Source organism: Astatotilapia calliptera, chromosome 10, assembly GCF_964374335.1.
Source record: "Astatotilapia calliptera chromosome 10, fAstCal68.1, whole genome shotgun sequence".
NCBI classification, from domain to species: domain Eukaryota; kingdom Metazoa; phylum Chordata; class Actinopteri; order Cichliformes; family Cichlidae; genus Astatotilapia; species Astatotilapia calliptera.
Window position 1 is genome coordinate 18600302 of NC_137431.1, and position 16859 is coordinate 18617160.

Genomic DNA, 16859 nt, shown 5'->3' on the forward strand with positions numbered 1-16859 from the left:
ATCCAAGTGGCTGTTCCTGACAGTTCTGTGATGCACAAGCCTCCATTGTAGCAACCAGGTGTACACCTCTTGGTATTTAATGTCACAACAAACAACTCCACACACTCCACTGTTGCAATTAAAGAGCCAGGACAGCACAACACAACACCACAAATTTTGTAAAAGCTCAAATTAAACTCCTCGCTGTATTTTGATCAAACTACTTGGGACCAAATTCAATTTACTGTGACCAAAGCCCCAGTGCTACACGTTAGCCACAAAAGCTCAGTCACGCACCTCCAGCAGGTAGAAGTATCTGTTGAACTGTGCGCTTTTAGTGTCCTCCAGGCCTTTCAGTTGTCTGGTGATGAACATGAAAATGTCCTAGACAAAACAAAAACACGCATACAGTGAATCCTTCATGTGAGCAGCTCTACTAAGCAAAATTCAGGCATGATCAAAAAATTACACTAAAGTAAATAGAAATACATTGAAAATGTTCAAACTGTTAATAAAAGGACACACATTGAATGAATTTCAAGTACACCTGTTGACTGAATATATCAATTTGTCCAATTAGCATTAAATTATTCCTCTAGAGAAGCAAAAGCAGAGTTGTCTAATTACAACAGTAACTCTAACAAGACAGAGTGAAGACATTTCGAGAAAATATGAATCACCCTACCTTTAGTTTGTCTGGGGAAGTGTAAGGGGCCTCTGGGGCATAAATCCTGAATATGTCTGCCAGACAGCAGGCCACCAACAGACGCACATCTTTATCTGGGTGTTTGAGAAAGAAGTCTGAGGCCAGGTGGAGGGCCAGGTTCAGGTAGAGCTCCTTCTCTTCCTCAGAGTCCTGGTCCATGTCCATGAAGGTCTTGACGACCATCTAGAAAAGAGATGGGGCATTTTAAATGGGGGAAGGCAAGTCCCCGAGGTTAATGGCCGAGCAAGGGGTAAAACAATCATCACTCCAAGACAATGAGGTTTAAAATGGGTTTATTCAGGTACACCAAGCAAAGTGAAACATTTTGTTTTAAAAAGATGATTATTCTTTCACTGATATATCAGCAATATTCCTCAATAGAAGACGACTCCTAAAACTACTACTGAAGCAGTAATGACCAATCTGACACTGACCTTGAGCCTTCGAACCATTTCCTCCTTGGAGATTTTGTCAGAGATCTCCTTGACCCCCGGGGGGTAGGTCACCTTCCCGTCTGTGGCTCGAGCTTTAGAGTGAGCCATCCTCTTTAGCTCTTCACTGCCTGCAGAGAGACACAAGAGCATTAATTACAAACACAAGAGCAGCAATACTATTTTGACAGAGAGCAAAGGAAGAGAGTCAAACCCCAGAACCTTGAAAACTTGCTGAATCTTGATTTTTTTTTTTTTTTTTTTTTTTTGGGGGGGGGGCATGAAAAGGCACAATGTTAACTTCTTGAGACCCACAGGAAATCTTTTACTTTAAAGCTTCTAAAGCAGCCTGAAAGAGAGCAACCTCTGAAATATTCAGTGAGATATTCACAGCGCAGCAATAGCTTCCTACAAGCTGTGTCCAGGATGAAATTGCTGCATTCAGAGAGCAAGGCTGATTTTTTTTTTCCCTTCCTTGTGAGCTTCTGCTACCATTGTGCTCCACATTTCATTACCGCAGCCACAAGCATTTCACGGATTTACACCCAGTTTGCGTTTTAGGGCATTCACATGATACAAAATGTGCTTTGACGTCCAATTTAGCTGCTCTTAACCAGATAATACATGCGGCACCTTTCAAACACCTAAATGAACCATTCCCACTGTGGCTTTCCCCCCCATTAATGACATTAAAAGCAACAGAAATGTGTGCACCCAGTAAGAAGAATTTACTCTTCACCTAAAGCCTGAATTGTCAGACAAACTAAAGCCCGGCTAAGGTTTATGACTATACCAAGAGCTTGAATGAGCTGAGGGGTGCACTATGAAATCATTTTGACATAGCTAGGCTTTCTTTGTGTTAGCTGGCTTAACAAAATCCCAGTCAGAGATAACAGGTATCACAGAAGCGGTTATCGGCTTTCTTTGTTAACCCGGGATTTCTGCTTCAGGCTCCGTGTGCTCTCAGACAAAAAGAGGCATAATTTAACTCTTCTTCTGCACAAAATGGATTAACTGAGTGCAGCCTACTTCAGTCAGAGACATTATCAGAGGAACATGTGATAGAGATCTACAAAAAAAATGTTACTGCAGAAGTTAACAGTGGCAAATATGGAAAAAGAGCAAAGCTGCAGAAAACGGTTAATCTTTTAAGCAGATATCTGTATTCCCCCCCCCCCCCCACCCGGTGCACTCTGAGTGCTCTCAGGCTTTATAATTAAAGCATTTAAACATCAGTGCATTCAGTTCTGACACGGTACCACAGTCTAATAACAGAGAAGGTTGAAATCAAATTAGTTTTTAGTCAGATCAAAGTAAAATTAATTTTACAGATTTAAAAAGTTTTGGTGATTCAAATGAACCGATTCATTTTCTCATTTGTGGGCATTACAGCAGTTTAAAAACAGACTTGACAGCTCTTTAGGATCACAAGCCAACTAGAGCTGGGCGATATAAGATTTTTTCATATCACGATATATTTTTTTCATTTCAGGCGATAACGATATCTATCACGATATAAGCCAAATAACTATATTTGTAAGATTTAAATGTGCCGTTGCTCACAAGTAAAATGTGAAATAATCGGCAGCTTGTTTTTATTTAAATATTTATTTCCCATAATAAGTTCAACAGGGTAGATGTACTTAAGGAACATGAGACTTTTTCAGATAAATAAAGGCAAATATTGCAAACTACACAAAAGGCAGCCGCTAAAGCGTTTAAGTTTCAAAATAGAACAAACGAAACAGACTAAATTGTCAATTCCACTTAGAAACAAAATATTAATTCTAAAAATAAATCTTAGTTTGTTTTACAGAAGAACAGACAAAACTGACTAACTTTTGTCAATATCAAATAAACTGAGAACTAAAAGGAAATTCTCAATCTCTCCTTGTTGTATAGCTTAGCTTTTCAAACAGTTTTAACAGTTACTTTAGTCTGACAAAAGCCGAATGACGAATTAGCACTTCCAGTCAGAGACTGAGGCCACGTCCACACGTACACGGGTATTTTTGAAAACGGAGATTTTCTGTTTTCGTTTTAAAAAATAATCCCGTCCACACATAAAGGCAGAAATGAAGGAAAACGCTGCTATGAACATGCCAAAGCAGCAGGTGGAGCTAGATTCCTAACCGTGCAGAAATGTTGGCCAATCAGAAGTCTAGAAGCCACGGTGGGAAAAAGTAAACAAAGCTGGGGCATAGAAGCAGAACCGAGTTATATGTGTGGACGGACAGTAACTGTGTGTATATGTAAGCATTTAAACACTGCAGAGAGTAGAATTAACAGTATTGTAGAAATTCATTTCACCGAAACAATAACGTGGCGCAGTGTGACGTCAAAAAATGCGCACACCTTTGACGCTGCGTTTTCTCCGTTTTTCTAGTCCACAGTAAATGCAAAAACGGAGTTTTTAAAAATCTTTGTTTTCAGTGACCAAAAACGCCGTTTACGTGTGGACGAAAGGTGCAAACGCATAGAAAAATCTAGAGAAAAGTTTATTGTATTTCCAGACTTGCTTTCGGCACAATTTACAGTGCACGCTACTCTGTTTTTTGTCAGACTTGAAATAGCCGAAATACCTTCACGGCGGTACGGTGGCTGGCTGCTTCCCAAACAAATACACATGTGCGGCTTGGCACTTGTGCTGTACGTAACAAGTCATGTGACGTGACGCTGCGGCTGTGATTGGTTCGGCTCTGCGCTACGTAATTTGGATTGGCTGTTCTTTTTTTTTTTAAATTTTTCTATCGAGAAAAAGTTCTATCGCGATACATATCGTTATCGTTCTATCGCCCAGCTCTACGAGCAACCAACTGAATGCATGGGCACCGCTGTGAATAAGAGCTGCATTTTGATCACTTGTGACTTAACCTCTGCAGCATTAGTACGACATGACCCAACAGTTTGCATATATAAAATGCTGATGGCCCTCGCTGCCCCTTTTCTGCCCCCTATCTAATAAAGTCAGAAGCCTGTGACACAATTACTTAAAAATGGTACTCCAGACTATTTCAACTCAACCTGCTTTGGGCCAGGTTTTTCTAGCTAGGCAAAAAGCCAGTCATCTGTAATGTTGAGAACGCAAACTTTAAGCTCGACATACCTCGCTGACTCATTAATTTAGCTTTGCAGTGCTCCCCTGTGGGCACTTCATGACACTCAGTTCTTGTTGTTCTACCCTCCACGACAACACTAATAGCTATAGAGAAAAAAGTGTACATGTGAGACTACATTGGCATGATTTAGCCAACCCTAATTAGTGGTAATAAGGGTACTAAGTCATAACATCTGTCTTGTTCTTTATAATCTTTGCAGGCTGTTTTTTAAAAACATGTTGTGGCTTAAAGAGAACAGCAGGCTGACATTAACTAACAAAATGTCTGCAGCTCTTGTAGCTTTTGCACAATGTTTAGGCCCAGTGAGCTGCTTGGTTTAAATATATCAAAACCCTGATATTAGAAACTAGAATCCAAGACATGGCAGCTTTCCTCGGTTACAGCTCAGAAATGCTGCTATTAACCAAAACAGTAATTTTCTCCAGACTCACGTCTTGGTCTATTTTCATGTCAGTTTTCTAGCCGTTAACATAAACTCACAAAAACAGCTAACAACGCAGACATGTAAAAATATTTAATAGATGAAGCAGATTAATGTGAATGTAGGTACTTAGCCGAAGATCGTGAGTGCACAGACTCATTTTGCAGTCGTTTACTTTTCCCATTTCAATTCAATTCAATTTCCAGAGAACCATCAGAACATAAAGTCCCCTCAGGATAGCAAGATGGTAAATTGTTGCATCACATGTAATAGGAAGCAATTTATAATTTGCTATGCTGTCCAAAGAAACATTGACTAAAAGAGCCAGTATTCAAAGAGTCATATAATGGGTTTCTCAACAACAAACCAAGCAATCTGAAGACGCTTCCTTTGACTCTATGTAACTTGGGTGGGCCATCTTTTATATACAATTATAATTTACATACATCTCATTATTTCCTTATAATTTTAGTTATTTAAAATAAAAATGAATCAAAATCAAACTTGCACATAGTCAGTCATACATCAGTAATGAAATCAGATCAGATGGCGGTTTAAATAATGCAATCAAGTTTCAGAGCGAGTGATAATGATTACCTTTGTGAGTCATATACAAAAACCACACCGCAAAAGCGTCAGTGTTAACACACACAGGTTAGATGTTCTAGCTTGATATTTCTCTGCAACTTTAGTGGCGGCTAGGATAATCAGCAGAGGTGTTAGCTGCTCGCTGTTGTGCGTCGCTGTGGAGGAGTTTGTTTGTTAATTTTCTCAGACTCTCCCACATCTCATAATGAAATTTAGCTCCCTACTTGGGGATGTGATTACTTTGTGTCGTGCCCAAGTATCCGCCCCTTTCCGACTCGCCCGCTGGCATGCACTCACACTGTGCTTAATGATCTGGGTATGCTTCAGTTTGTCTCGCACCTAAACTCCTCACACAAAGTCACTGTCGCTTTCAGTCCTAGACAGTGACATTCGTGATTCTCTGCATTTTCAGGTTTAATGGGGCCCTTTTGAATGTGATGACAGACCGTCCAATCACGTGGCTTATAGATTTGTCAACATGGCAAGGTAGCTGTCCCTGAGGAAGCTTTAGAGTTCCATACTTTAGAGCAGTTAGGGCATCACACCGCACTACTATGCCGATGTACAACCTCTTTAAGCAGCCCCCCCCCAGAAAAAAAAAAAAAAAAAACAAAACAGAGCATCACCGAAACGTCACATGCCATGGAGCAAGCAGCCCTCATGCATATCATGGGGCTTTCAGTTTTTGCAACCTTGCATCTGTGGCATCACCACACACTGAAGGAATGAGTGTATGATAATGATCTAATGATTCATCAGAGCAAAAGATTTCCAGATTATACCAAGGGAGACGTTGGAAAGACAAAAAAAATCCCAAAAGACTTTTGTACTCCAGTAATAACACTGATGTGGAGGTTTTGTATGAGTGGTGACACCTCTGCCGCTTAGGAGAATACTGGAGCCAGCCCAGTGCGCCCTCACTGGTGATATAAATGATGACGTCACTACTTGTGTGCACAATGACCACTGCAGCAACCATAATGAGCCCTTAAGCGGTCATACAAAGGTGGCCATTATCTCAATAAGTCAACCAACAGGTAAGCATGTTAGATCTCCAGAATAACTTACCATTGCAATGCACCCCACTAAGAATTAGACTCTTAATCACCTGATCACACTGAAAACTGGGTAAAAGCTTGACGGTGCTTGGATCAATCCAAATCTTTCTTCATAGCAAAGGCCTCTGGTGTATTCAGGATATGTTAACATAGCAAAAAACCCATGTGCACTTAGTAGTCGTGAAAATGTTACCTGATTTAATGACACACCAATGATCTTGGCCTTCATTTTGCTCACTGTCACATCCACACTATGATGCTATCCTATTGACAAAATCTGTCCATAAAGAGAGATATGGACACCAGCTAAAGGCACATGAGGCACACTTCAAACCCATTGTGAGTTCACCTTAGGGCAGCAAATTACTGTTCTTTCAATTCAGGATATGCAGGCACATGCTGATAACTTGACTGGCAATTTGGACGTGTAATGTCAGGTCACACAAGCCTAGAGACCAGTCTGCAATCACCTGGCAACCACTGGTCATGAAGGAAAGAAAAATGGAGTATCCACTAGGGCTGGGCCATATTATACCGTTCACGGTAATACCGGTATAATGTTAGGCAACGATAGGAAAATGAAATATCGCGATAGAATGGGAGTAAAACGCGCATGCGCAGTGCCTTTGTTTTCATACGCACATGGCCGATTGTTGAGTGAAACAGATGAACCAGAATTGGTTTGTAAAAATGGTGCAACTTCCGTGATGTGGAACTGGTTTGGTGTTTGTCCGTCAGATACACGACAAAGCACATTTTTTTGCAGAACATGCAAGCGGCCGTTGTTATTGTCATATTTGTCGGACTAAGATGCTCTTAAATCTGGGAGTAATCTGGGTCCTAAACTCTGTATGCTTCAGGTCAAACAACACTGCAGCATCACTTAGAGTTAAAAACTGTCTAAATTCTTTCATCTTTAATAAAACGATCAGCATTGCTGCTTTACCAGGTGTAACTATGAAGTTTAACTTCCAGGCATCCATGAAAACTAAAGTTATTACATTTAACGGAGTTAGACGTTAGCAGGAAGCTAGCGGAAGTTAGCTCGCTAGTTTCGCTAGTTACCTAAGCATGATATAGCATGTTCTGACTGAGAGATTTCTGAAAAAAATCAAACGTACAGTTCTGCTATCACTTCCAACATAAATGAAGACAGGAAACTAAACAGCAGTGACGTTTGTAGGGTTACTGAAGTTGGGCTAGCTAATGATGTGCTACGTGATCGCTAGCGACACAGCTATGTTAGCATAACATAAACAGTGAAGCTGGAGGACGAACACTAACACTTTTCCACTTATAAAAGTTAACGTGAAGGTTCTTCATGGTTAGAGACAAATGCAATCGCATGGCAGGATGTTGTAAACGGACCAAACTTCAGTCAGGAGAACAACTGAGATAATCCATCCACAATATGAGGTTAGTCATTAATATACTGCAACAACATGGGAATAGAGCAGCTGCCAGAGAATTCAACATTAATGAATCAATGGTACAGAAGTGGAGGAAGCAAGAAGAATGAGTTTAATAAAGTTTGATTTATCTGACTGCTTTGTTTCGCTTAATGTGCCTTATAATCCCGTGCACCTTATGGTCCGAAAAATACATACTGCACACTGCAGTTTAATGTTGCAAAGCACCTCTTTTTAACTTCAGTGGATATTATACATGGTTATGCTCAGGATATGTCAGCCCATTTCTACTGGAAATGCCTTTTGGTTAAACTTTCAGCAAGGAATTTGCATTTGCACTGTTACATTTTTATAAAGCTTTAATGTACATAAAAACCAGCTTCTTGTTTAAGTGAAAATAAATGGAAGGTTGTCTTTTTGCGCTAGTAATGTTGTGGAGTTGTATTTTGTCTCGCATCAATTATATCGTCGGTTATATCGTTATCGCAAATTTTCAAATATATATCGTGATAAATATTTTTGGCCATATCGCCCTGCTCTAGTATCCACAACTGGTGAAAACCACCATGCTGCTTTGGTTCCTAGCTGATTCTGCTGTCACTCGTAGTATGCACAGAACACGCCAGCTTGTCTGCAAACACTCGCCAGCTACTCCTCCAGTAGCAGTGATAATGTGAAAACTGCCAAAACTGAGACAGTTTGCCTTCAAAGTACAAACCAGGCCTTTGCAAAACTTGCTGACTGTCGTGCTGAAACAAGTTTTACTCTGAAGGCAAATGCAGTTTTCTTCACACTTTTTCCAAGTTTACTACTGCTCGGCTAGCACGTTTGCAGAGATTTTTGGTGCAGCAAAAATCTCTTCTTTGTAACCAATTTCACCCAATAACCACCAGCAACATCCAGGAATTACTCACCAAGCACCAATATGACAGACAGCTGTCAAGCAATGTGCATGACATGGTGTTACAAACTGCTATATGACTGCAGAAACCCAGACTACGGTTGGGTATTCTGAAAAAAGGGATCATATCCCAATCTTAGTTTCTGCAATCCTGTGGTTATGCGTGCATATAGATCTCTATTCAATTCAATGTTATTTATATAGCAACAAATTACAACAACAGGTACTTTATATTGTAAAGTAAAGATCCTACAATAATATCTATTAATACCTCTGCAATTTCTCTCTGTAAAAAGGCATCACGTCTGCTCAAAAGTAAAAACTTATTTCACAAACCCCAGTATCCTACTTGGAGCTTTCAAAATATAACCTTTCAATATAATTCGAAGGTTGGTGATTCGATCCCTGGCTGCTCCAGCCTGCATGCCAAAGTATCCTTGAGCAAGCTACTGAACCACAAGTTGCTCTCTCATGCGTTCATTGGAGTGTGAATGTGTCAAAGTGTTAGACAGAAAGCATTTAAGCTTAGTAAAAAACAACAACAACAACAAAAAAAAAACGCTCATATAAATGAGTGTGAATGGGTGAATGAGGAAAGTTGTACAAAGTACTTTGAGTGCTCAAGTAGAAAAGAAAAGCACCATAGAAGAACCAGTCCATTTACCATAACAGATAAGTACCTTTTAGTGGGGAAATCTGTACGATTCCTTTGGAAAGTGCACAAAATGCCAAACCGAGATCCTCCTCATCCAACTGCTCACTTCAGCTTCCCTGACAGGCATTTGTTAGGCTGCCCGATCCACAGTTCAGACCAGGCAGCATGAAATTTAGCCAAATGTTTTTTGTTTTACTTGGCTCTAATATTATCTCCTTCTGCTCCTTAAGAAAAAAAAAAGTAGTTGTTTTATTCAATACAACTACATAACAAAATACAATTAAAAAAACAAAACACTGCACATATGCAGCTATTAGAAGCCCTGAAAAATGAACAGATTATTTTCTTCTCTCACAACTGAACTGTTTGTTCCTTCAATTTCAGCTACTTTTAACCCCGAAAGAAAAACTGATTTATGAAGCGGCCTCGGTCAGTGGGTCTGCCGTCTGACAAAAGCGCTTGATTTAGAGACCAGACTCCAAAACCTAGTTATGAATCACAACCAAACAGTTTTCTGTAGCTGTAGTTGAGCTTTTACAAAAACACACAGACACACACACAGGACATTGGCAAGCTGCCAGATTGCTTGATTCTGACCTTCTTTTCCACCCACAGCTGCTGCCAAATTTGAGTCCATCCCTCTCTCATTCTGCCACACTGATACACAGTTGAGCTCTGGCAGCCAATCACAGCAGATTATTTCTCAACCTAGGGAGGCTGCGTGGGTACCATCCACCAGGGAACCAGCACTAAATAATCACAAAGGAGCAAGCTGTCCCATACACAACCTCCTGAACATGAGCTACTTTCAGCTTATTACTGGTTTATCACAGTAAAAACACATTTATCCCCCCCACCGAAAGCCTTTCCTGCCCCCCATTAGTTGCTTATGCTCTTCCCACTTTTGTCTTTTAAAGGCAGCTGCCAGCAGAAATGTGAGAACTTTCCATTCTTCGAACCTAATTCGAACTCTGACAGAGACATCCTTGATTTTAACCCCCCTCCCATTTGGGTGATCACAGGGATGAAGGTGAATGTCAGCAAACAGAGAGGGAACCGGACACCGGCCAGCTTTAAGGGCGAACTCGTCAACCTCCGCACGGGCACTCTCACAAAAACAAAGCGATGGAAACTGGCTGAAGAAGGGAAACGCTTTCAAAGAGTTGAGCTTTTCCTCAGATTAAATGAAATGGACAAGTGAAGGCTGAATCACATCTCTACGGGTATTAGGCAGCACACACATCATTACTCCTCTGTATCCATTCACCACAAGGCAACCATCAAAGAGAAACAAACTGAAAATCTTGGTTTTGAAGAGGAAGAGCTTGACTAAACATAATTGAGCTCAGTTTACAATTCAGTTAATGCTTAAAGGAGCACAGCCTGCATTTGATTTTTTAAATAGGGCCAAATTATCTCTTGAAGAAGTGCAAAGCAGCTCCTGATAAATGAGTTCTGCCTGTAGCATTATTTTATTTGCAATTCGCACAAAGAATGAATACATTAAAATCCTATTTGGGATTTTAAATTGTGTTATTTTTAAGAGGATTTTTTTTAAAATTTATTTATTTTGTTTGTGTTTGTGTGTGTAGAGAAATCCATATGAAACAAATATCTAACCCAGCGTTTCATGGCCATGTAATCAGATATTTTAGACTGCTTACAATCTTTAATCCGCTCATCAAAACGCAATGCTGATGATGAAGCGATTTAAAAACAATAGCAATAATAAAATTAAAAACATATACAGAGATTATATTTTTCATATACATATATAGACTGATAGCGGTCACATCAGATGCCCTACAGCTCTCTGGAAGCGACTTAGCTGCAAAAATAAATATGTCCTATTTGATCACACGCTACTTTTTCACCCCCAAAGCTTCTATTTGTGTTCATATTTTCATTGTTGCGCAAACTCGTTAAGTAAAAGTCTTTAAAATCTCGAGAAGCCTTAAATACACAATTACCGCTAGAGGATCAGGTCTCTGCAATTTAAAGAAACAAAAAAAAGTAATGCGCCTTTCACTAAAAGCCCGCAATAATGAGCGTCACAACGAAAATACTACGAGATCACTACCAGAGTTAGGCTAATAATTTATTCTCAAGGCCGATTTCACGTGGGTGAGTTTATTACACAGTCGGGAAGCTGTTCGTGAATAGAGGGTATTGTTATTGGTACAGCAGCGTGTTCAGGCCAGGCTGCCTTATTGCTGTTATGTTGACTGTGGCTAATCCATCTAGCTGCTGTTAGCTCGCTAGTATCCACGCTAAAAACTAGCGTGCCGAGCTAGCGTTAGCAGCAGAGCAATCTCAGTGACAGAGGGCGGACTGAGAGTAACGCTGCACCGAACAAAACACACCGGCTAACTACCGTTATATCCATATCAATATCCCGAGCCCGCTCACACAACCAGCCCGACCCCCACTGTCTGTTCGTGCTGCGGGGAGCCCAGTCAGCAGACTACTATTTTACTAGCTAACCATTTTTTTGTTCCGCCGCAGGACCAGGTCAACCAGCGCTGTGAATCGGACAAGGCTGCCGAGAACACAGGCAAGCGAGGCGGGCTCTGCTCCGCCTTTTTTAGCGCTGGAAACCCGGGAGCTCCGCGGATACATCCTGGATCACATCGACTCTGTGGCAACGACGTCCGAAAATATCGCTGCTTTTCAATCAAAACGATTCGCTTCGTTGTGCATTTTCTTACCTGTTACGGTGAATTGTGATAAATCGTGTCCTCCTCTGCAGCTCTCTTCCCCCTCCTAGCTCCAAAATGGCGCCAATATGTATAGATTCAGTGCCCGTGGGTAAAAACCATCGATGGGTGGGTAGCGCCACCTATAGGGCGAGTTCGGGTACTTCTGCTGAGCCCTTCACGTGACGCGCAGAGCGTCTTTTTCAGTTTTTGTTCGTAAAAATTTCCAAAAAGATTTCGAGTATTCAAACACATATAAAATAAAGTTCCTGTAATATATCTAACAGTCCTCGTGAAGCGCACTTTAAAGATAAAAGCAGGTAATTTGCAATAAAAAAAACCCCACACTAAATTAATTTAGAGTGGATTTTATTTAGCACAGGCCTATAAAATACACGAACCCTGCCAAATAAAACATTAGTCTTCTTAAACAGAGATTACATTTAATCCCACAGTTTTAAAAATAGAGTTTTAAACATCCAAACGATAATGTTTTGACACTATTCTATAAGGCATTGTTGTCTGTTTTGCATATCAAACGGAAAACCCAGGATTCCGACAGAGCCTGAACTCACCACCAACCCATGATTCAACTAAAGGGGTTTGTGCGTGAAAATGATCGCATGAATATGACAGTAATGGTGCATTTACGTTAATCCTGTGTAAACTGGAATTACAAATATAAATAGTTGCTGCTGAATGGCCCTTCTGGCGTTTTAAGTGCACCCCTACTGTTAGAATATATACCATATAAAGTCATTTATTCACACAGACATTTTAAAAATAAAAATCGCATTTATGGGACAATGCCCATGGGTATTTATTTCTCAATTTCCTTTGTCTGCTAACCTACTCATTCACATTTTTAATACGTCTAACACATTTTTGGCTTTCAAATGATAGATTTTCTGACTTCAGTGGCTTTACTAAAAAAGCAATATTACTGAAGTTATACAACCTTCTTGCCAAGCTAGTTCACATAACGTCCAACTAAAAATAAATAAATAAATAAAGATGTAACTGCATGCCTCATTAATCTCCTGCTTGCTTTGTCTTTCTCCGATGGGTCTCTGGCCAACATGAGCCAGCCCATAGAGGGAGCTCCAATATAACATTTCGGATTTGGATCGTTCAAATAAAGCATCGCGCTTGCTGCAGAAGTGGATTGGGCACAGAGTCTTGTTTCAGCAGAGATTTTCTGTAGTTTTTTGATAAAAACAATTTTAATTTAACTTAAATTTTAAAGATGGCCCCAAAAATGTACCACTACACTTTCAAATGCATAGCCAGCCATTCTTGCTGTAGTCAACAGAGCCTTATTATTAATAAATAATAGAGGGCACCGTATCTCTACCTATATTCGAGCCTGCACGCCGCTGTTCTCAATTAACCAATCAGTGCCTAGAGAAGGTACGCGTAGGCTATAAATCTCACGAGCACGAAGTTGGACTGGTTTCATGGCTCCAGGATGGAGGGGTTCCTGTCCACGTTTCCACCATACAATGTATATGGTAACCCTGTCTGCGCTTCCCCGGCTCAGGTCGGCAACTGGGGCAAGAGAGATGGTCGCTTCATGAACCCCCAGAGCCTCAACTACCTGGAGCTCTACAAGACCCTCCTGTCCCAGGTCAACCCCAGTTTACCCCCTCAGCTCAAGAAGGCGAACACCAAAGAGTGCGGCGTGCAAGTGAACGCCAGGGTGGATAAAATTGTCCAGTGCTCTCTGGGCCCCAAAACGCTGTTTTTCGATGAATTTCCCACTCCCTGCAAGCTCCCCATGAGCCCCGATGCGTCCACACCGGAGGAGAAGGCGCAGTGCCACACGCCGCCAATGAGCAACCTGCGCTTCCTGAGGCCCGTGTCCATCTATTCGCCGGTGTTTGACCGCAGGCTCTTCCTAAAGAAACTCGAAGACTGCGCTGGTGAAGGAGAAGGTGAAGCCGCCGCCGAGCAGGCCACATCCGAGGCCGATGGGGATCAAAGTGGCGAGGAAGCCCCAGAAGACTCCAAGACAGCTTTCCACCGGTCTCCAAAGGGATCCAACTTTCAGGTGGATGCGTGTGGGGAAATGGCAATGAGCACTGTCTTTAGCTTTCCAATCCACGATGTAACTCAGAAAAGTCCCTCAGTCATCTATGGTTCAAGCCCTCAAACTATAGCCTAATTAGTATGACTGTCATTTAAAACCTATTATCCATCCGAAAATATAGATTCTTTTAGTTAATTGGCAAATGTCATCGTAGGCTCATTTAAATTTGTTCTGATTTTAACTCGGTACTTTTTTACACTAAAAAACATCTAACGAAACTCGATTTATTTAAGATTTAAGAAGTGTAAAAGATCATAACGTGTTCAAAAATACAAAGAAATAAAGGGCAGTATAAGATACTAATTGCCCAGACTGTTCTGTATTTAGAAAAGATAAAAAAAATGTTTTTAAATTGAAAAACTATCTTGTTTATTAACTACTTTGTAGTATGAATGGTAACGGGGTAGAGCCATTATTAATGGGAAACTCAAAACATATCATGATAGTTAAGTTCAAAATCTATGCACTCACTCACATTCTCCATAAAAGTATCATCAGAATGTTTACAGTCAGTGCAGCCCACAGGGAAAAACCCAGCTGTGGTAAAAAAAGATTTTGTACAAATTTTATTTATCTTTGTTTTTTCCAGTTCCTGGAGCAGAGGTATGGGTTTTTCCACTGCAAAAAGTGCAACATCCGGTGGGAGAGTGCTTATGTATGGTGCATCTCTGGAACGAGTAAGGTTAGTGGTAACGAGCATTGCACAAACAAATGCCTGCTGAGCTAAAATAGAGCGACTGCTTTGGCAGGTGTACTACAAGCAGCTCTGCCGGAAGTGCCAAGTGGGGTTTAACCCCTACAGAGTGGAATCTATCCTGTGCAAGGTACGTGAACTTGTTTTTGAGGAACTTTCGCAAGATGATTTGTTCACTTGGACTTAAAGTGGAGTCGCAGGGTCAGTCAGATTCTGTGTGGGGCATTTAAATAAACTGGATCACATTTCTAAGGCACTATCAGTCTCAGTAAGGAATTCCTTCTGTAGGGATGAGAAAAGCCTGTGCTGTTTCTTATGCTGGTGATGTTCTTTTACACCCCCTGTCAGGGTTGCTCTCAGACTTGCTGCATCTGTGAGAAGAAGCAGAGGCACATTAACATGAAGAAGCCTCACCGTCAGGACCTGTGCTGTCGCTGCAAGGGAATGAAGCTGTCCTGTGACGCCACCTACAGCTTCAAATACATCGTCTAAGTTGCCCGCCGTGAAAGCCTGAGGTTACACCAATAAGGCTGATGTGTAAAGTCATGCCACAAAGAGAAGCTGCCACCGCCCCCAGTAGCAAACTTGAAGAGTCACTCCAATCGCTGCCCTGGTTTGAGCCAACTTTAAAAATTCATTCCCCCTCACTGATCCTGGTACCTAACATGAAAACTATTTTTGTATGAAGAAATAAACACTGCACCTTAAAAGTTGAGATTCCTGAATGTATACATACACTATGAAGTCAAAATGGAAATGATGGGGTGCTTGCCTATTATACACAGTAGACTATGTTACTCTACTGCAATGATACAATGTTCTCCCATACAAACTGATGGCACAATTTCTAAATTACTCCAAGCTTCTTTTAACAATACTAGCGTGTCTAGCTAAAAATGTTCAGATTTCAAGCTGTTAAGATCAGGAGAAAGAGGATTAGAAATGAATATACCTGAAGGACCATTCAGGTTGAGCATTTTGGAGACACAGTGAAGCAAAGCTGAGAGGGTTTGGACATTTGTAGAGGAGGGATGTTAAAGATGGAGCTGCCAGGAAGGAGGAAGACTGCAGAGAACATTGATAGATGTAGGAAGAGGGCAGAGCCCCTTGAATACAATTAGTTTTTCAGTCATTTATAAAGCACCAAAAGACAACATAAGTTATAGGTCTTTACTTTAACAACTTTTACAGAGCTTCAACTCAAAACAACTTCACAAAGGCTGTGAAAATATTTACAAGGTGAAAAAACAACTACTGTCTTCATCTAAAAAGCTTTAAAAATGTGCAACTTCTTGTTTGGCATGCAAACACATTCTCCCACACACAGGAAAAAGAAAAACATACCCGCGTGAGCTTGTGGCTCCCTTTTGTACCTCATACAAACGTATCTTTCAGATAAAATTATCTTGTTAATAAATATTTCAAACACTCCATACAGTAAACAGAAAATGCATGCATGGCAGTTTGATTTGAGAGAACAAACATCATCATAAAACTTAAGTCAAATAAGTGTCGTTTCATATCTGATCAGATATAAATAGGAAAAGAAGACATTTGTACAGCAACAGCAAAATGATTGCTTGATCCGAACCAAGGGAGAGTCTCTCACACACACACAAAAAGGCTGACAACGACGAGTTCAGATTCAGTAGTGTGTAGCGTGGGTTTCATTTCGCACATCTACAATGAGTGCAGAATGTCAGCATTTCCCTTACGTGTAAGGTAACTACAAACCACACAAACATATCCTACTATGGTTGTGTGACAGTAACGATTAGAAGTATACAGACGGGCAAATACTTGACTGTGTACATGCGCCATCTTCTCTGCATGTGAACACCAAGTCGACAGAAATATAGTGTTTACGCTCACTAAAGATGCTACAGCTAGCCACGGAGGGGTGCACGCCACGCACGGATAATGGCATGATTACTCTACCAATGTTTACAACAGTAGTCAGGGGACAAGTTGATTCACTGATACAGAATATCAATAATAGAAACAGGCCAAAGAGCAGCGTAAAGAAATGCGCTTGAATATTCTGCATCTGCTCTGTCAGCAAGTCTTTCAATCAGGCTGAGGTCAGACGTCTGGGCCAAGCGAAAAGGACAGG

General features: G+C 40.8%; 2 protein-coding genes across 2 annotated transcripts in view; one reads left to right on the plus strand and one right to left on the minus strand.

Moving 5' to 3' along the window:
- Positions 1-12093, minus strand: part of pds5b (PDS5 cohesin associated factor B) — a 34858-nt gene extending 22765 nt beyond the window's left edge. Inside the window, exons 1-4 of the mRNA XM_026181703.2 lie at positions 11976-12093; positions 1120-1247; positions 665-868; positions 277-363 (exon numbers count right to left, since the gene is read on the minus strand). Coding sequence (XP_026037488.1) covers positions 277-363; positions 665-868; positions 1120-1227 — 399 coding nt within the window. The 5' untranslated portion in view covers positions 1228-1247; positions 11976-12093. The remainder of the gene's footprint in view (positions 1-276; positions 364-664; positions 869-1119; positions 1248-11975) is intronic.
- Positions 12094-13385: 1292 nt separating this feature from the next.
- zar1l (zygote arrest 1-like) lies at positions 13386-15456 on the plus strand. The gene is made up of 4 exons (XM_026181032.2): positions 13386-14013; positions 14642-14734; positions 14802-14876; positions 15095-15456. The coding sequence occupies exons 1-4, from the start codon at positions 13432-13434 to the stop codon at positions 15236-15238; spliced, it is 894 nt and encodes a 297-aa protein (XP_026036817.1). The 5' UTR covers positions 13386-13431; the 3' UTR covers positions 15239-15456.
- The last annotated feature ends 1403 nt before the right edge of the window (positions 15457-16859 follow it).